At 45.8% G+C, this 19,436-nt stretch overlaps 1 protein-coding gene across 1 annotated transcript in view; it reads left to right on the forward strand.

The window, feature by feature from the left end:
• Window positions 1-19,436, forward strand: part of LOC311114787 (talin-2-like) — a 116,326-nt gene that overhangs the window by 82,499 nt on the left and 14,391 nt on the right. The window contains exons 24-46 of the mRNA XM_084190025.1: window positions 535-648; window positions 809-922; window positions 1,179-1,313; window positions 1,459-1,587; window positions 1,715-1,817; window positions 2,900-3,108; window positions 4,215-4,334; window positions 4,594-4,791; window positions 8,577-8,716; window positions 9,324-9,417; window positions 9,779-9,868; window positions 10,074-10,196; window positions 10,525-10,668; window positions 10,971-11,132; window positions 11,225-11,365; window positions 11,561-11,742; window positions 12,262-12,394; window positions 12,655-12,756; window positions 13,059-13,229; window positions 13,867-14,013; window positions 17,552-17,653; window positions 17,973-18,092; window positions 18,328-18,474. Coding sequence (XP_084046151.1) covers window positions 535-648; window positions 809-922; window positions 1,179-1,313; window positions 1,459-1,587; window positions 1,715-1,817; window positions 2,900-3,108; window positions 4,215-4,334; window positions 4,594-4,791; window positions 8,577-8,716; window positions 9,324-9,417; window positions 9,779-9,868; window positions 10,074-10,196; window positions 10,525-10,668; window positions 10,971-11,132; window positions 11,225-11,365; window positions 11,561-11,742; window positions 12,262-12,394; window positions 12,655-12,756; window positions 13,059-13,229; window positions 13,867-14,013; window positions 17,552-17,653; window positions 17,973-18,092; window positions 18,328-18,474 — 3,120 coding nt within the window. The remainder of the gene's footprint in view (window positions 1-534; window positions 649-808; window positions 923-1,178; window positions 1,314-1,458; window positions 1,588-1,714; window positions 1,818-2,899; window positions 3,109-4,214; window positions 4,335-4,593; window positions 4,792-8,576; window positions 8,717-9,323; window positions 9,418-9,778; window positions 9,869-10,073; window positions 10,197-10,524; window positions 10,669-10,970; window positions 11,133-11,224; window positions 11,366-11,560; window positions 11,743-12,261; window positions 12,395-12,654; window positions 12,757-13,058; window positions 13,230-13,866; window positions 14,014-17,551; window positions 17,654-17,972; window positions 18,093-18,327; window positions 18,475-19,436) is intronic.

Below are 19,436 nucleotides of genomic sequence, written 5' to 3' on the forward strand. Positions count from 1 at the left end.
CTGCATTCCATCTCATACTGCTCAAATGAACAGAAAACCTGGTTTAAAAGAAATGATAAAGCATCACCTCACGGCACAACACCTCTCCCCTATTTGACCTAGATAGTTTGTGCGTGTTTGTATTGATATGTAGGCTACGTGTGCCTTTTTAAAATTGATGTAGTTCTGTCCTTGAGCTATTCTTGGCTATTAATGTTCTGTATTGTTCATGTTTTGTGTGGACCACATGCTTTAGCAACCGCTAATGGGGATCCTAATAAAATACCAAATACCAAATCAGGAAATTGTTTGAACCCTTCTGCCCGACGTTAAAGATGACATACCAAATATTTGATCTCTGACCTGAGGAACCCTGGCTCTAAACGGAGACTGTCTGCCTCCCAAATGGCACTCTTTTCCCTTTAGCCCCCCTGGTCAAAATAGGTGCACTATAAAGGGAATAGGGTACCATTTGAGAGGAATCCTGTGTGTGTGTGTTTTGATTAGACGAGGCAGAGATTCTGAACATGCCTGACGTGTGTGACATTCCAACAGAATGCCGCCAAGCAAGCTGCAGCTGCAGCCACCCAGACCATCGCTGCCTCCCAGAATGCAGCAGCCTCCAACAAGAACACCGCCGCTCACCAGAAACTGGTGCAGAGCTGCAAGGTGCTGGGAATATGTCTCTTAATGCTTGCATTGAACAATTTCTATGCCTACTGTATTTATACAGCTATAATGGTGCTACTGACTACAGCTATATAGAAACTGTGGTTGAATACAGTACTGTATGTGTGTTGACTGTTTGCGTATGTGTGCGGCTCTCTAGGCCGTGGCAGACCACATTCCCCGGCTGGTCCAGGGGGTGAGGGGCAGCCAGGTCCAGCCTGAAGACCTCAGTACCCAGCTAGCCCTCATCATCGCCAGCCAGAACTTCCTACAGGTACACCCCCGGTGCTTGTCTGGCTCCTAATCTCACTACACATAGAATGAAGGAATCTCAATATATTGTACAGTGCTGATATGTGTGTGTGCTTGAAAGCTTCTAAATGTATATTATTGATGATGATGTCTAATACATGGGCAGGGCTGTGTTTGGTAGTCATAATAGATTCAAATAAAGACATATATTCTCTGGTACAAAACCTAATCTTCTAGGGATGATTTTGACATTTCTCTTCCTGTTTCTCCCATGACAGCCTGGCAGTAAGATGGTGACATCAGCGAAGTCATCTGTTCCCACGGTGATGGACCAGGCCGCTGCTATGCAGCTGGGTCAATGTGCCAAGAACTTGGCCACCAGCCTGGCAGAGCTCAGAACCGCAGCACAGAAGGTACACACACACACACACACTTAAGTCATACCTGTCACTCACCTCTGTCACTTTGTGATGGTACATATCCCCTGTTAAGACTAGCCAGCTTCTGATGGACTAGAATGACTAATTCAATGGTCTGCTCTCTCCCTGTGCTCTTTAGGCCCACGAAGCCTGCGGCCCCATGGAGATCCACTCAGCTCTCACAGCCGTCCAGACTCTGAAGACTGAGCTCCAAGACGCCAAGATGGCTGCCATAGACAGGCAGCTGAAACCACTACCTGGAGAATCGGTCAGGGAAATCTGATGATTCATTGAATTAATCAACGTCTTTCATTACTTCTAGTGATGACTCTTTCATCCATTGCTGAGTCTGTCTGTCTGGGTGTCTGATGTACTGTGTGCTGTTCTCTCTGCAGTTGGAGAAGTGTGCTCAGGACCTGGGCAGCACCTCCAAGTCCGTGGGATCCTCCATGGCTCAGCTGCTCACCTGTGCTGCACAGGGCAACGAACACTACACAGGTACTGTACTACTGCCCTGGGGCTCCCAATCTAATGAGAGCAATACAGCTAAATAACAAAGTCATTAGCACCACCAGGGTTTGTCTATAATAGTATATTTCACATTTCACTTTTACTACAGATTTTGTTGTCTACAATGTTACTAAAAGCTTCAACATATTTTGAAGCTTCAAGGTCAGTAGAGATAGTTAGATTCAGCCTTTACTCTCTGGAAACTAGCACAAAGACTAAAGCAAAAAAAACTTCCCCTGCTTCAATAGATGTGACATTCCATCAGTAAGCTTGTCTAGATGAATGGGGTAATGCAAGCTGATTCAATTTACTAGATTCCTCCCCAATGTGTTGTGTTGAAGCTGAAATGTCCCATTCCCTTGTTGAGACAGTCAGCAGTTTAGACCTTATTAAACTAAACCAGAGGCTCTCGCTGCCTGGTATAGCACACTGTCAACATGAGAGGGCGATGGATATCGGAGGTCATAAAATGCATTTATTAAGGCTTAATTCAATGTTCTGAATGTATTTGGATGTTCGACGCATCTGAATGTAAGAAGTCCTTTTCATTTAATTGCTGTGTGATACATCTGAGACATGATTACCGTAAGCTACATTTTAAGATTCAAATCAAATTTAATTTGTTACATGTTCCGTAAACAACAGGGGTAGACTAACAGTGAAATGCTTACTTACGGGGCCTTCCCAACAATGCAGAGAGAAAAATATAGAAAAAAATAAGAACACAAGGAATACATACACAATGAGTAACAATAACTTGGCTATATACACGGGGTACCAGTACCGAGTCGATGTGCAGGGGTACAAAGTACGATTTAGTGCAAAGAGGGTCATTGCCGATAGTCCGGGTAGCTATTTGGTTAATTATTTAGTAGTCTTATGGCTTGGGAGTAGAAGCTGTTCGGGGTCCTGTTGGTTCCAGATGCATCGGTACCGCTTGCCGTGCGGCAGAAGAGAGAACTTGCCGTGCGGCAGAAGAGAGCTACTTGCAGCATATGCTTATTCCGTAATAACTCTTCTTTGTTTGTAACATTCCTAACCCTACTCACCATTTGTATATTTGCCTCCAGGGGTAGCAGCCAGAGAGACAGCCCAGGCCCTGAAGACTCTAGCCCAGGCAGCAAGGGGTGTGGCAGCCTCTACCACCAACCCTCAGGCAGCGGCGGCCATGTTGGATTCAGCCCGTGATGTTATGGAAGGCTCTGCCATGCTGATCCACGAGGCCAAGCAGGCCCTGGTCTCCCCCGGCGACGCAGAGAGCCAGCAGAGGCTAGCCCAGGTGAGTGGGGGACTTCAGTACAATAACGTGCAGAGCATCCATATAGGGATGAAGCTACTGGATATCTCTATAAAAGGCTCTGCTATGTGTATGTATATGGCTCTGCTAATGTCCATATTTTCCATCTGTTCAGTCTTGTTGTATAATTGTGCTCTGTCTGAATGGAGTGGACTGTGGTTGGTGCCTTTTTAGTTACAGAACCAAAGGGCTACTTGTGTTTTAATGTCACCACTTTTATTCAGAAAGTCTTGGCTTGTGTTACAGTGAAGGCCAAGTGAGAGGCAACTATTTTTATTGGAGTGCTTCCACAGATCACTTCTCACACTACAGTACCTGGTTGTGAATAATAAAATGACTAACTTTTCATAGACAAATAATAGTTTACGTTTTATCAGCCCAGCTGAACATAACATTGATCACCTCTCAAACACAGTGAGGTATTCCTCCTCCTGCTGCTGTAGAAGGAGATGTACAGCCTTAAGCACACATCAAATATGAATGCATAGTCCTCCCCATATATCCTTCCCACCAGATGAATAAATGATGCATCTATAGATGGAGATAAAGAGACAGACTGGACAAAGTATTGTGGTGTTTGTTCTGTTCCTTTGCAAATGAGAGAGAAATAGGGCCCATTTTACATGGTGTCTAAGATCGCTTTGGTTTTGAATGGAATCCAATGAATGGAATCCAATTAAATCAACTGTGTGTGAGTCCTTGAATTCCTCTTTGGATGATTAACTCTTTCAAATCTGACCAAATAAAAGGCTTCAATTGTGTCCATTTGTATATTTTCAGGTAGTCCTAGTTGTGCATTCAGTAATCCTTTCAGCAGCACGACTCATGTTCTGCTGCTAGGCCCCACAGGGACACAGACATATTGGTTGGCATATGTTCTGTTGGAAACAGAAGTGCAAATTAGTAACATCAATTACTCCGCTATGCTTCTTGGCTCATTAGCATTTTAAGATTGTGATTGCAGCTCAACAACGTCACTGCTGTGGAAAACACCTCAGTTCACGCACAAATGATCACACTTGACACACACGCAAGCGCGCGCACACACGTACACTCGTGCTCACACACACCTGTTCTCTCTGTTTCAGGTGGCCAAGGCTGTGTCCCACTCTCTGAATAACTGTGTCAACTGCCTGCCTGGTCAGAAAGATGTGGACATGGCCCTCAGGAACATTGGAGAGGCCAGCAAGAAACTGCTGGGAGAAACGGTGAGTTCTACACTTCCTTAAGTAAAGATGAGTTTATTGAATAAACATTCACGTAAAGCCACTGATTACCCCAGAGTTAATCACCCATTTATGGATTTAAAACTGCTGCTAGGTCTAACACTTATCTAATGTTTTTACACCAAACATATATTTATTGCACCACAACCTAAACACTGATTCGCTATGCCTGTCTTTCTGTTGTCTCTCTCTGTTTTTCTCTATCTCTTATCTTTCTCTCTCTCTCTCTCTCTCTCTGTAGCTCCCTCCATCCACCAAGTCGTTCCAGGAGGCCCAGAGCGAGCTGAACCAGACGGCAGCAGATCTGAACCAATCAGCAGGAGACGTGGTCCACGCCTCCCGTGGCTCCAGCACCCAGCTCGCAGACGCTTCTGGGAAGTTCAGCGAAGACTTTGATGAGTTCTTGGATGCCGGCATTGAGATGGCTGGGCACACCCAGGTGCAGTCACAGTGCTCTGTCTGTGTGGTACTGAACCTGGAAAATGTTCATTAGGGCACACAATAGCAATGGAAAACCAAAATGTGCATTTCTTATTGACAAGTTCATATAGTACCTCCCTGTTCCACTCAGTTCATATAGTACCTCCCTGTTCCACTCAGTTCATATAGTACCTCCCTGTTCCACTCAGTTCATATAGTACCTCCCCGTTCCACTCAGTTCATATAGTACCTCCCTGTTCCACTCAGTTCATATAGTACCTCCCTGTTCCACTCAGTTCATATAGTACCTCCCCGTTCCACTCAGTTCATATACACTGCTCAAAAAAATAAAGGGAACACTTAAACAACACAATGCAACTCCAAGACAATCACACTTCTGTGAAATCAAACTGTCCACTTAGGAAGCAACACTGATTGACAATACATTTCACATGCTGTTGTGCAAATGGAATAGACAACAGGTGGAAATTATAGGCAATTAGCAAGACACCTCCAATAAAGAAGTGGTTCTGCAGGTGGTGACCACAGACCACTTCTCAGTTCCTATGCTTCCTGGCTGATGTTTTGGTCACTTTTGGATGCTGGCGGTGCTTTCACTCTAGTGGTAGCATGAGACGGAGTCTACAACCCACACAAGTGGCTCAGGTAGTGCAGCTCATCCAGGATGGCACATCAATGCGAGCTGTGGCAAGAAGGTTTGCTGTGTCTGTCAGCGTAGTGTCCAGAGCATGGAGGCGCTACCAGGAGACAGGCCAGTACATCAGGAGACGTGGAGGAGGCCGTAGGAGGGCAACAACCCAGCAGCAGGACCGCTACCTCCGCCTTTGTGCAAGGAGGAGCAGGAGGAGCACTGCCAGAGCCCTGCAAAATGACCTCCAGCAGGCCACAAATGTGCATGTGTCTGCTCAAACGGTCAGAAACAGACTCCATGAGGGTGGTATGAGGGCCCGACGTCCACAGGTGGGGGTTGTGCTTACAGCCTAACACCGTGCAGGACGTTTGGCATTTGCCAGAGAACACCAAGATTGGCAAATTCGCCACTGGCGCCCTGTGCTCTTCACAGATGAAAGCAGGTTCACACTGAGCACATGTGACAGACATGACAGAGTCTGGAGACGCCGTGGAGAACGTTCTGCTGCCTGCAACATCCTCCAGCATGACCGGTTTGGCGGTGGGTCAGTCATGGTGTGGGGTGGCATTTCTTTGGGGGGCCGCACAGCCCTCCATGTGCTCGCCAGAGGTAGCCTGACTGCCATTAGGTACCGAGATGAGATCCTCAGACCCCTTGTGAGACCATATGCTGGTGCGGTTGGCCCTGGGTTCCTCCTAATGCAAGACAATGCTAGACCTCATGTGGCTGGAGTGTGTCAGCAGTTCCTGCAAGAGGAAGGAATTGATGCTATGGACTGGCCCGCCCGTTCCCCAGACCTGAATCCAATTGAGCACATCTGGGACATCATGTCTCGCTCCATCCACCAACGCCACGTTGCACCACAGACTGTCCAGGAGTTGGCGGATGCTTTAGTCCAGGTCTGGGAGGAGATCTCTCTGGAGACCATCCGCCACCTCATCAGGAGCATGCCCAGGCGTTGTAGGGAGGTCATACAGGCACGTGGAGGCCACACACACTACTGAGCCTCATTTTGACTTGTTTTAAGGACATTACATCAAATCAAAATCAAATCAAATCAAATCAAATTTTATTGGTCACATGCGCCGAATACAACAGGTGCAGACATTGCAGTGAAATGCTTACTTACAGCCCTTAACCAACAGTGCATTTATTTTAAACAAAAAAAGTAAGAATAAAACAACAACAACAAAAAAGTGTTGAGAAAAAAAGAGCAGAAGTAAAATAAAGTGACAGTAGGGAGGCTATATATACAGTAAAATAAAGTGACAGTAGGGAGGCTATATATACAGGGGGGTACCGTTGCAGAGTCAATGTGCGGGGGCACCGGCTAGTTGAGGTAGTTGAGGTAATATGTACATGTGGGTAGAGTTAAAGTGACTATGCATAAATACTTAACAGAGTAGCAGCAGCGTAAAAAGGATGGGGTGGGGGGGCAGTGCAAATAGTCCGGGTAGCCATGATTAGCTGTTCAGGAGTCTTATGGCTTGGGGGTAGAAGCTGTTGAGAAGTCTTTTGGACCTAGACTTGGCACTCCGGTACCGCTTGCCGTGCGGTAGCAGAGAGAACAGTCTATGACTAGGGTGGCTGGAGTCTTTGACAATTTTGAGGGCCTTCCTCTGACACCGCCTGGTATAGAGGTCCTGGATGGCAGGGAGCTTTGCCCCAGTGATGTACTGGGCCGTACGCACTACCCTCTGTAGTGCCTTGCGGTCAGAGGCCAAGCAGTTGCCATACCAGGCGGTGATGCAACCAGTCAGGATGCTCTCGATGGTGCAGCTGTAGAATTTTTTGAGGATCTGAGGACCCATGCCAAATCTTTTTAGTCTCCTGAGGGGGAATAGGCTTTGTCGTGCCCTCTTCACGACTGTCTTGGTGTGTTTGGACCATGATAGTTCGTTGGTGATGTGGACACCAAGGAACTTGAAGCTCTCAACCTGTTCCAAAGTTGGATCAGCCTGTAGTGTGGTTTTCCACTTTAATTTTGAGGGTGACTCCAAATCCAGACCTCCATGGGTTGATACATTTGATTTCCATTGATAATTTTTGTGTGATTTTGTTGTCAGCACATTCAACTATGTAAAGAAAAAAGTATTTAACAATATTATTTCATTCATTCAGATCTAGGATGTGTTGTTTAAGTGTTCCCTTTATTTTTTTTAGCAGTGTAGTACCTCCCCGTTCCACTCAGTTCATATAGTACCTCCCTGTTCCACTCAGTTCATATAGTACCTCCCCGTTCCACTCAGTTCATATAGTACCTCCCCGTTCCACTCAGTTCATATAGTACCTCCCCGTTCCACTCAGTTCATATAGTACCTCCCCGTTCCACTCAGTTCATATAGTACCTCCCCGTTCCACTCAGTTTCTGAGAAATATATATGTTTTGTTCCGTGCCTACTGAACACGACTGAGGCACCACACAGGAGTTTTTGTGTGACTGTAATTTATTTAAGTAATCCTTTTGGATATAAGGCCCTACTGTACTGTACAATTGATCAAGCTGATATGATGGAAAATGCAGGGTGAAAAGTTCCCCAATTGGCCTCAAAAGACATAGCTTGGCCAACCATCAGTCAATCTATTTGTTGATTAACTTTCTTCATAGATACAGAATATTTAATTTAATTGCCTCAGAGTGGCGGTCAGTTAAATTTAGTCTAAATAAGATGACAGTTGAAGGTCTTGTCCGGGCTGCCTTGCTGATGAGGAAGGAGTAAATCTTAGTGGCATGACACCGATTACCAAATCAGACCCAGGTGACTGCAGGGACTGCCAGCAACAGAGTTGGAACCATAGCATCTATGTTTAGATCAGAGTTTGAGGGGAACAATGGACATGTTAAGAATGGAGTAGCTAGAGAATAACAGAGGTACCGTTCTCCTATTAATCTGACTGATGTTTTGTACCAGGACCAGGGTAGGGATAGTCACATTTTCTAGTTGTTTCAGCATTGATTAGCGCTATACAGCCGTGTCATTGCTCTGAGGAGATGATCTGTCTACAAAAATGGATCAGTTACTAGGCAGATTTGGGTTCATTTAGCCCCTCTAAAAGGGTAGCAACATTTCTGTCTGACTTTTATATACGATTGAGTTACAACTAGTGTTCAGGACTTCTAATAATTGGTGATTTTACTGTGGATGTTGTAGAGGAAAGATGACCAGATCCAGGTGATAGGCAACCTGAAGAACATCTCCATGGCTTCCAGCAAGCTGCTCCTGGCAGCCAAGTCTCTGTCTGTAGACCCTGGGGCGGCTAACGCCAAGAACCTTCTGGCTGCTGCTGCAAGGTACCTACCATACACTACCCTCTATGTGGGCTCTCAAAATACCACACCTGTTGATTGGTTATTTATTATGTCATGTTTGATTTAGAACAAGAGATTTTCCACCAACAGTTCATTCAACGTTTGCAATGTGTTACAATAAACTTATGCCAGGGCCAAAGCAATGGGAGGTTTCACTGTGCCTAAGGAAGGGGCAAGGCTTTTGATGTGACACACATGCGCTCCTCACTCTCACACCTCCAGTATAGCTCCACTTCACAGCAGAAATGTCCTCCTAGGTGGTAGATGAAGTGCTGTCTCCCTTCAGGCTTGTGGAGGCTGTTAATTTCCTGTCTGGTAATTGGAAGTTTAAGAGGGAGGGAGGGAGGTGTGACTGAAATGTCTGACTGGCTCACTGAAGAGAGAGAGAAGGAGGGATGAGGAAGGGGGGAGAGACCAGAGGGACCCAGTGCACCTTATTAGATTTGGAACCAATGGAGCCTGGGACCTTGTGTTTGTGTAATGGAGCTGAACGCTGGTCTAAGTGCCTCTCATTTTGAACTTTTCCTCTCTCTCTCTCGCTCTCGCTCTCACTCTCTCTCGCTCCTTTCCCTCCCATCTTGTGTTTCAGAGCAGTGACAGAGAGCATTAACCAGCTAATCACACTGGCCACTCAGCAGGCCCCGGGACAGAAAGAGTGTGACAATGCCTTACGAGAGCTGGAGGTACCATCAACATCAACAACTTACATCAATAACATTAGCTTTACTGATAACAGCTGCAGTCATAGTGGTGGTAGCAGGAGTGTTAGTTGGAGCAGTAATGGTGTTAGTAAAAGCAGTGTCATCTGTTGCAGCCTTTGTTGTTATGAGAGATGGGATAATAGCATCATTAAAGTGGGTTATGTTTAAATGTTGAATAGTATAGATTGTGGGAGTGCTCCAGGACAATGTTTACTCCCTAATAATGATCTTTCTGTTTTCATGTAGCTCATTTAATTTAATCTATAATGGGTTTCTCTGGTTTTAGTTAAATTAGCCAGTTCCCTTCTCTAGATTTTAAGAGATGTTTTCCCTCTCCTCTCAGGCGGTGAAAGGAATGCTGGCCAACCCCAACGAGCCAGTCAGCGACCTCTCCTACTTCGACTGCATCGAGAGCGTCATGGAGAACTCCAAGGTAGGGAGGGCCACGACCCTGAGCGCTGCTGAACGAGCAAACATAACCACAACCTCCAGACGGATGGAAAGGAGGAGAGATGGAGAGATGGGAGGGCGAGGGGAGAAAGAGCGGTGACCTGCCTGGCTGAGGAATGCAACAGCTTAACTTCTAATCCCTCCCTTTCTTATCCTGCTCTCTTCCTCTGTTCCCCCTGTTCTTTCAGGTCCTGGGAGAGTCCATGGCTGGCATTTCTCAGAACTGTAAAACCGGGGACGTGCCAGCATTTGGGGACTGTGTGGGAGTGGCCTCCAAGGCCCTGTGTGGGCTCACTGAGGCTGCAGGACAGGTGAGGACACATGCGACTAAGTATCTGCTCTGGACCTACCAGACATACTGTGTGTCATCATCATGTGTGAATATGTGAGCACCCTATGTGTGCTCTCTGCTTGAGCTAGGGAGTGCTGTGCTGTTTTTCCACTACTGACCATTTCAGGGTTTTCCCTTACTACATCAATATACCACACATGAGTTGGCTTTGTCCATCTGTGGGTAGACCAGATGGTGTCTTCAGTAAAAAGCTGCTATTTTATAACATTCTAGCCTACCTGTTTTCTGCTACTATGAGACCCACGTCTGGTGCCACAGTGTGTTGATATCTCTCCTCCTCTCCTCAGGCCTCCTACCTGGTGGGCGTGTCTGACCCCAACAGTCAGGCAGGGCATCAGGGATTGGTCGACCCCATCCAGTTTGCACGAGCCAATCAGGCGATCCAGATGGCCTGTCAGAACCTGGTGGATCCGGACAGCAGCCCCTCACAGGTCAGTTGGGACATAATAACACAGGTTTGTTTGGTTTTGTTTGTTTACTAACTAGTCAGGTTTGGTTGATATGAAGAGCCTATTGAAATGAGATGTTTATGAGCAATCAGCTGCTCCCTTTGTCATGTTTACCTCTTGTCATCTACTTTAGAAAAATCATCACTAGCTGCTGATTTGTTGTTGTCCTTCATCTGATGTGTTATGATTTGTCTGTCTAGACACCCGGGTTGCCTCCCACCATGTACCAATGTTCCGGTTTAGGGTATGGCTTTCTGAGACTATGTTATGGTGGGTTTTTCCAGGTGCTGTCGTCTGCCACCATCGTAGCGAAGCACACGTCAGCTCTGTGCAACGCCTGTCGCCTGGCCTCCTCCAAGACGGCCAACCCCACAGCCAAGAGGCACTTTGTCCAGTCTGCCAAGGAGGTGGCCAACAGCACAGCCAACCTGGTTAAAACTATAAAGGTAAGATTGCGGACTCCAATTAGTTTTTTTTTAACTGACAGACTGGCCCATTATGTGTGTATTTCTATGTTTCTTAATGTCTTTCTCTCTAGGCTCTGGATGGGGATTTCTCTCAGGAGAACAGGAACACGTGTCTGGTGGCGACAGCTCCACTCATAGAGGCTGTTGAGAACCTCACAGCGTTTGCGTCTAATCCAGAGTTCGCCAGCGTCCCTGCTCAGATCAGCAATGAGGTACGACTGTACAGACTTCTGGCCATTTCTAAACATGGTGCTCCGTTCAACTTGTGTGAAAGTTGAAACCTTATATTGAACTCTGTGAGACAAACTGCAATGACATTGTGGGTGTAGAAAACGTTTACGTTAAACAGTTTATTTTTCATGGTTGTCATGGAGATGTTCATCTTTCTTTCGTTTGTTTATGTGCAGGGCTCTGCTGCTCAGGAGCCCATCCTCCAATCAGCTCGCTCCATGCTGGACAGCTCCACCCACCTGCTGAAGACTGCACGTTCACTGGTTATTAACCCCAAAGACCCGCCCACCTGGTCAGTCCTGGCTGGCCACTCTCGGACTGTGTCCGACTCCATCAAAGGTCTCATCACGGCCATCAGGTTAGTACAGTGACAGCACTGCACCTCTTAATGGCCTGGACATAGACATCTGTTATAACTCATAAAGTTATGATACGGAGCTATAATAACCTTCAGAGGGTTGGACAAGACCATAATGTACATCCTTGATCTCTGATTGGCTGATTTGGCTCGAGGCTATTGATTGGCTTACTCAAGGTTTGTCAAAATTGACCATCTCTCAAGATCTCTATGATCCTGTCGTATGCCTGATAGCTAATAAAAAGCATGAGCTGGCGTACACCCAGAGACCATTATTTAGTGTAGAGGTGCTTACTAACGGTGAATAAACTGTAAGCTATAAAAACAGAGAGTCTCCATATGTATAACCTCCCAGTAATTTATTGGGTAATAAAACACCAACGTTTCGGCATCACCCTGAAGAAGGCACTGTAGGTTATACATATGGAGACTCTCTTTGTTTTTATAGGATACCTGAAAGCTGACATATTTATTCCTCTTTTCCTCTCTATTCCCTGTTTCTCTCTCTCCTCCTCTCAGGGACAAGGCTCCAGGCCAGAGGGAGTGTGACTACTCCATAGATAACATCAACAGATGTATTCGGAACATTGAGCAGGCCTCGCTAGCCGCAGTCAGCCAGAACCTGGCCAGCAGGGATGACATCTCACTGGAGGTACTGATCACTAATGAGACACTGCACACTCTGCTGATGCACAGGCAACCCCCCTCTCTCTCTCTCGTTCTCCATCCTTCTCTCCCTTTACCTATCTCTCTCTCAATCTCTCTGTCCATTAGTGGGCTACAGATCTTTGATTTTAATGAAGTTAAAAGCAGTTTGGACAGGGAGCGTCAGAATTGCCACAGAACCACAACTTGCCTTGCATAATGATCAATGTTGAGATCTGATTATTTTACTCTGGCCAATCCCATCAGGCCTTGCAAGAGCAGCTGTCGTCCACAGTGCAAGAGATTGGCTACCTGATCGACCCAATATCTACAGCCGCCAGAGGGGAGGCTGCCCAACTAGGACACAAGGTAACTAGTTGCAGCATCATCACTGTTACCAATACTAGGTCCAAATCACCTTGTCAGGTGCAGTCAATGGCTGCATTCCAAGGTGTGTTTTATTTTTTGCAGTTGTGCTACACATCCCAGAAGATCACTAAACACTTCTCCAGGTGTTGCGAGATCTTGTAATCTGCAGCGCAGCTGCAAAAAATGACAACCCCCACCTGAACATTGTGACTGCAATACACATGCTTGACTTCAATAAATGACGATCTGGAACGCAACAATAGTCAGTCTAACACATTAACCTTGACCCCTGTCTTTCCCAGGTGACCCAGCTGGCAGGCTACTTTGAGCCTCTGATCATGGCGTCGGTGGGCGTTGCATCCAAGCTGCAGGACCACCAGCAGCAGATGACCTTCCTGGACCAGACTAAGACCATGGCAGAGTCCGCCCTGCAGATGATCTACGCAGCCAAGGAGGGCGGAGGAAACCCCAAGGTATGGGTAAATATGGGCAATATGGCCAAAATGTCATGTCACAATATTTTTCTAATTTATGATGGTATTTTAAAGTATCTGAATAACACAAGTTCTAAATATGTTTTATTAGTAGTGCATGCCCCTAGGATGGCAACAAATGAATTATAAGTGTTTTTAATGGGCTTTCTCCATTCTAATTGTTTTATACTTAAGTAGGACAAAACTGACAGTGAAGTAGTCCAACTTTTCATTTATTTAGCACTGTATCAACCTATCATCATAGACCGTATTGTAAAAATCCATACCGGTATGTGGATCCATACCAGTCTACCTTAAAATACGAAACATGGCTCAGCCCTACCCCAGGGTGAACCACCACAGGAGTTTGGGTCTTTGAAAGAAACGCTATGTAAAACCTCCCATCATTACACATTACAGCAACTTTAATTGATTGGATTTATAAATTGCTCAAAGTGCTTTACAACACAAGGGGGAAACTCACCTCATCTTTATTGATTATGCAATATAACCTAAGCAATTGCTTAGAACTAATACATCTATTGTTTGAACAATAACTAATAATATATAGACTTTTCTAAATGTAAACTTGGAAGTGAAGACTAGTAGTCTAACCTATGTCTCTGTCTGTATGAAGGCTTCCCATACCCATGATGCCATAGCGGAGGCTGCTCAGCTGATGAGGGAGGCGGTGGATGACATCATGGTGACCCTGAACGAGGCTGCCAGTGAAGGGGGTATGGTGGGAGGCATGGTGGACTCCATCGCTGAGGCCATGGGCAGGGTGAGTTGGGGTGACGGAGGGCAGGATGAGTGGGGTGTGGGGGGCATGGTGGATTCTATCGATGAGGCCATGGGCAGGGTGAGTTGGGGTGACGGAGGGCAGGATGAGTGGGGTGTGGGGGGCATGGTGGATTCTATCGATGAGGCCATGGGCAGGGTGTGTTGGGGTGACGGAGGGCAGGATGAGTGGGGTGTGGGGGGCATGGTGGATTCTATCGATGAGGCCATGGGCAGGGTGAGAGGAAGACGCAGCAACACAGCTCCGTGTCAACATACTATTGTAAGACTGGCAATGAGAAGGATAGAGAGTGCTTTTGCCATTATTGTAAATAATCAATATCCTTGGCTGTGTAGGAAGAGGAAGCCTTGAATGTTAAAACAGCTTGTTGCATCTCTCTCTTTCTCTTTCTTCCTGTCCCTTCTCTATCTCTATCTCGATCTCTCTCTCTCTCTGAACAAGTGCTCTGGGCAAGCTGTAGAATCTCAGACGTGCTGTGTTTTGTCTCCAATTCGATCTGCATCTAAGCTGCGGTTTATGTCGTGAATCAAATCAAATTTTATTGGCCACATGCGCCAAATACAACAGGTGCAGACATTACAGTGAAATGCTTACTTACAGCCCTTAACCAACAGTGCATTTATTTTTTATAAAAAAGTAGAATAAAACAACAAAAAAGTGTTGAGGAAAAAAAGAGCAGTAGTAAAATAAAATAACAGTAGGGAGGCTATATATACAGGGGGGTACCGGTGCAGAGTCAATGTGCGGGGGCGCCGGCTAGTTGAGGTAGTTGAAGTAATATGTACATGTGGGTAGAGTTAAAGTGACTATGCATAAATAATTAACAGAGTAGCAGCAGCGTAAAAAGATGGGGTGGGGGGGGCAGTGCAAATAGTCTGGGTAGCCATGATTAGCTGTTCAGGAGTCTTATGGCTTGGGGGTAGAAGCTGTTGAGAAGTCTTTTGGACCTAGACTTGGCACTCCGATACCGCTTGCCGTGCGGTAGCAGAGAGAACAGTCTATGACTAGGGTGGCTGGAGTCTTTGACAATTTTGAGGGCCTTCCTCTGCCTGGTATAGAGGTCCTGGATGGCAGGAAGCTTGGCCCCAGTGATGTACTGGGCCATACGCACTACCCTCTGTAGTGCCTTGGGGTCGGAGGCCAAGCAGTTGCCATACCAGGCGGTGATGCAACCAGTCAGGATGCTCTCGATGGTGCAGCTGTAGAATTCTTTGAGGATCTGAGGACCCATGCCAAATCTTTTCAGTCTCCTGAGGGGGAATAGGCTTTGTCGTGCCCTCTTCACGACTGTCTTGGTGTGTTTGGACCATGATAGTTCGTTGGTGATGTGGACACCAAGGAACTTGAAGCTCTCAACCTGTTCAACTACAGCCCCGTCGATGAGAATGGGGGCGTGCTCAGTCCTCTTTTTTTCCCTGGAGTCCACAATCATCTCCTTTGTCTTGGTCACGTTGAGGGAGAGGTTGTTATCCTGGCACCACACGGCCAGGTCTCTGACCTCCTCCCTATAGGCTGTCTCATCGTTGTCGGTGATCAGGCCTACCACTGTTGTGTCGTCGGCAAACTTAATGATGGTGTTGGAGTCGTGCCAAGCCATGCAGTCATGGGTGAACAGGGAGTACAGGAGGGGACTGAGCACGCACCCCTGAGGGGCCCCCGTGTTGAGGATCAGTGTGGCAGATGTGTTGTTACCTACCCTTACCACCTGGGGGAGGCCCGTCAGGAAGTCCAGGATCCAGTTGCAGAGGGAGGTGTTTAGTCCCAGGATCCTTAGCTTAGTGATGAGCTTTGAGGGCACTATGGTGTTGAATGCTGAGCTGTAGTCAATGAATAGCATTCTCACGTAGGTGTTCCTCTTGTCCAGGTGGGAAAGGGCAGTGTGGAGTGCAATAGAGATTGCATCATCTGTGGATCTGTTGGGGCGATATGCAAATTGGAGTGGGTCTAGGGTTTCTGGGATAATGGTGTTGATGTGAGCCATGACCAGCCTTTCAAAGCACTTCATGGCTACAGACGTCAGTGCTACGGGTCGGTAGTCATTTAGGCAGGTTATCTTAGAGTCCTTGGGCACGGGGACTATGGTGGTCTGCTTGAAACATGTTGGTATTACAGACTCAGTCAGGGACATGTTGAAAATGTCAGTGAAGACACTTGCCAGTTGGTCAGCACATGCTCGGAGTACACGTCCTGGTAATCCGTCTGGCCCTGCGGCCTTGTGAATGTTGACCTGCTTAGAAGTCTTACTCACATCGGCTACGGAGAGCGTGATCACATAGTCATCCGGAACAGCTGGTGCTCTCATGCATGCTTCAGTGTTGCTTGCCTCGAAGCGAGCATAGAAGTGGTTTAGCTCGTCTGGAAGTCTTGTGTCACTGGGCAGCTCGCGGCTGTGCTTCCCTTTGTAGTCTGTAATAGTTTTCAAGCCCTGCCACATCCGACGAACGTCAGAGCCGGTGTAGTACGATTCAATCTTAGTCCTGTATTGACTCTTTGCCTGTTTGATGGTTCTTCGGAGGGCATAGCGGGATTTCTTATAAGCGTCCGGGTTAGAGTCCCGCTCCTTGAAAGCGGCAGCTCTACCCTTTAGCTCAGTGCGGATGTTTCCTGTAATCCATGGCTCTTGGTTGGGGTATGTACGTACGGTCACTGTGGGGACGACATCATCGATGCACTTATTTAATCATTAATGTACATTACTATGAACTCTAAGTAAGAATAAATGTGTCTGACTTGATTAAATGGGGATAATCTGTTGAGATAATTCACTGAGATGACAGCATTCTTTAATCTGCATTTGTAGTGGAGGTGAATTACAGGATATAACATTAGTGGATACCAATCAATCACTATTATCGTCAGTACACATTCCAGCGAGCTTGCCAGAAGCATCCATTTGGGAACCATTTCTATCTTACTCTGTGTTGATGTGGAACAGTGGCTGACATCGTAATGACAGGTGTCTAATTAGTGACAGTAGATTTACAGACTGATGCACATATTCTGTTGGGCTAATCATGGATTTAAATGTGCTAGGTGTGCATATTCATGATCATATTATAAAGGTGGATGGATACTTTGCCAGGAAGACATTAGTAAGGCAGTATGTTAAAACAGATCAGTATGACAAGGGAGTTGATAATGCAGGTTGATTTAAGGGTTTTATGTTTGGTTGAATAAGGTTTGGTTTTTGGTTAGAATAAGGTTTTGTATGTTTGGTTGAATAAGGGTTAGCCTAATGTTTGGTTGAATAAGGATTACTATTTTTTTTTTTGGGGGGGGGGGGGGTTAGAATATGATTTTTTAATGTTTGATTGAATAAGAGTTAATGTTTGGTTGAATAGGGGTTGGTTTTTGTTTAGAATAAGGTTTTGTGTGTTTGGTTGAATAAGGGTTAGCCTAATGTTTGGTTGATTAAGGCTCGATTTTATGGGGGGGGTTAGAATGTTTTTTTAAATGTTTGAATAAGGGTTAATGTTAGGTTGAATAAGGCTTTTTCTATGTTTGTGTTTCCTCTCCTCAGCTGGACGAGGGGACTTCTCCTGAACCAGAAGGATCGTTTGTAGACTACCAGACTACCATGGTGAAATACTCCAAGGCCATCGCTGTCACCGCCCAGGAAATGGTAAATGGATTCAGACAGATATGTTTTTATTTTTGTTTTACTATTTATCTCTAGAGCAGTCAATCAATATAATTGTATTTATAAAGCACTTTTTAAGACAATATTTGTCACAAAGTGCTTTGCAGTAACATAGCCAACATTTTTTTGAAAAAATTATCCAAACATGTCTTGTTTCAGGACTTGACTTAACCCCTTTTTCTCCCTGTGGACCACAGGTCATCCACAAACTTCCTCCAGCAGGCTCTGTGTTGTACAGTTTTCTCTATTACTTTCAAGGATTCAGGAAGTGTTAATGTTGACTGGTCTCTCTGCCCTCTAGATGACCAAGTCTGTGACGTGTCCAGAGGAGCTGGGGGGTCTGGCCTCTCAGGTGACCACAGACTACAGCCAGCTGGCCCTGCAGGGACGTCTTGCAGCGCACACTGCAGAACCCGAGGAGGTATCCAACCACTGCTGTCAATCCCATACATCTATCCTTCCATCTATCCACCATCTTTATTGTCCCAATTTGACTACTATGTCACTCTAATCTGCTTTCTACTCAACAAACCTGGTACCAAATGTACAACCAGGGAGTATTCAAATACATCTTTATTTTGTCACCTTATTAGGTTAGCATGAAGTTATGTCTTGGGTTGATTGGTTTCTTCTATGCTGGTTCTGTCTCCCTCCAGATAGGTTTCCAGATCAAGACTCGTGTCCAGGAGCTGGGTCATGGCTGTATCTTCCTGGTGCAGAAGGCTGGAGCGCTGCAGATCACCCCCTCAGACAGCTACACCAAGAGAGAGCTCATCGAGTGTGCCCGCACCGTCACAGAGAAGGTACTGTACTGTAGGAGAGGTCTTCCATCCCAATAAAGTGTCACATACCTAGTTGACCATACACCTGATGTGGGATCAATTCCTTTTCAACTCCCATCAATTCAAGAAGTCAATTGGAATTTGAGTAATGAAAATAAAAATCCTCTTTGAAAATAAATACAATTTTGGGTTGTTGAATTGAATGTTGATTAATCTCTTGAATTGAAATAGAAATTGAACCTTAAAACTACTACATAATCTCTAGGCCTGCCTATAGGTTCACCACTGCAACTTTAAAGGAATGTCTAGTAGTATTTTAGAAACATCTCTAACACCATTACAGTTTACTTTAGGGCCTCCGGTAGAGCCAGGGTCTCCAGTCAATCCTGTTTAATAATACATGATAAGTATTCCACTGGCACTAAATCAAAGCAGTGAAACATTGGGGTGTTGTAAAACAAAACAAAGAGCTGTCTAAAGGTACATACACCAATATTCTGCTTTTATGTATTCTGCTTTTATGCTGTTCTGCTTTTATGTATTCTGCTTTTATGCTGTTCTGCTTTTATGTATTCTGCTTTTATGCTGTTATCACAGATCATCCTTCGAAGAGGCAATGCTTTTCCAAGGACATTGCTAAAGTGTTTGTGTGAATGTGGTTGAATTTGATTGGTTCTGCTTTACATTTCCATGTAGGGAAATGGACAGATGTTCTCTCTCTGTCTCTCCGTGTGTGTCCTGTCAGATTGGCTGTTCCTCCCCTCTCATTTGCCTTGATTTCCATGGCTCTCTGCCTCTCACAAACCTAGGCTGCTTCCCAAATAGCAGCCTATTCCCTATATAGTGCACTACTTTTGACCAGAGGCCTAAATAGGGAATCGGGTGCCATTTGGGAAGTAGCCCTAGTCATGCCCATCCATGCGTCTAGTTTGAAGCCTTTCCAACACCATTTGTTTGTATACTTGTGTGTGTGAAGAGAACTG

The sequence above is a fragment of the Coregonus lavaretus genome, assembly GCF_964263955.1.
Source record: "Coregonus lavaretus genome assembly, contig: HAP1_SCAFFOLD_467, whole genome shotgun sequence".
NCBI classification, from domain to species: Eukaryota; Metazoa; Chordata; class Actinopteri; order Salmoniformes; family Salmonidae; genus Coregonus; species Coregonus lavaretus.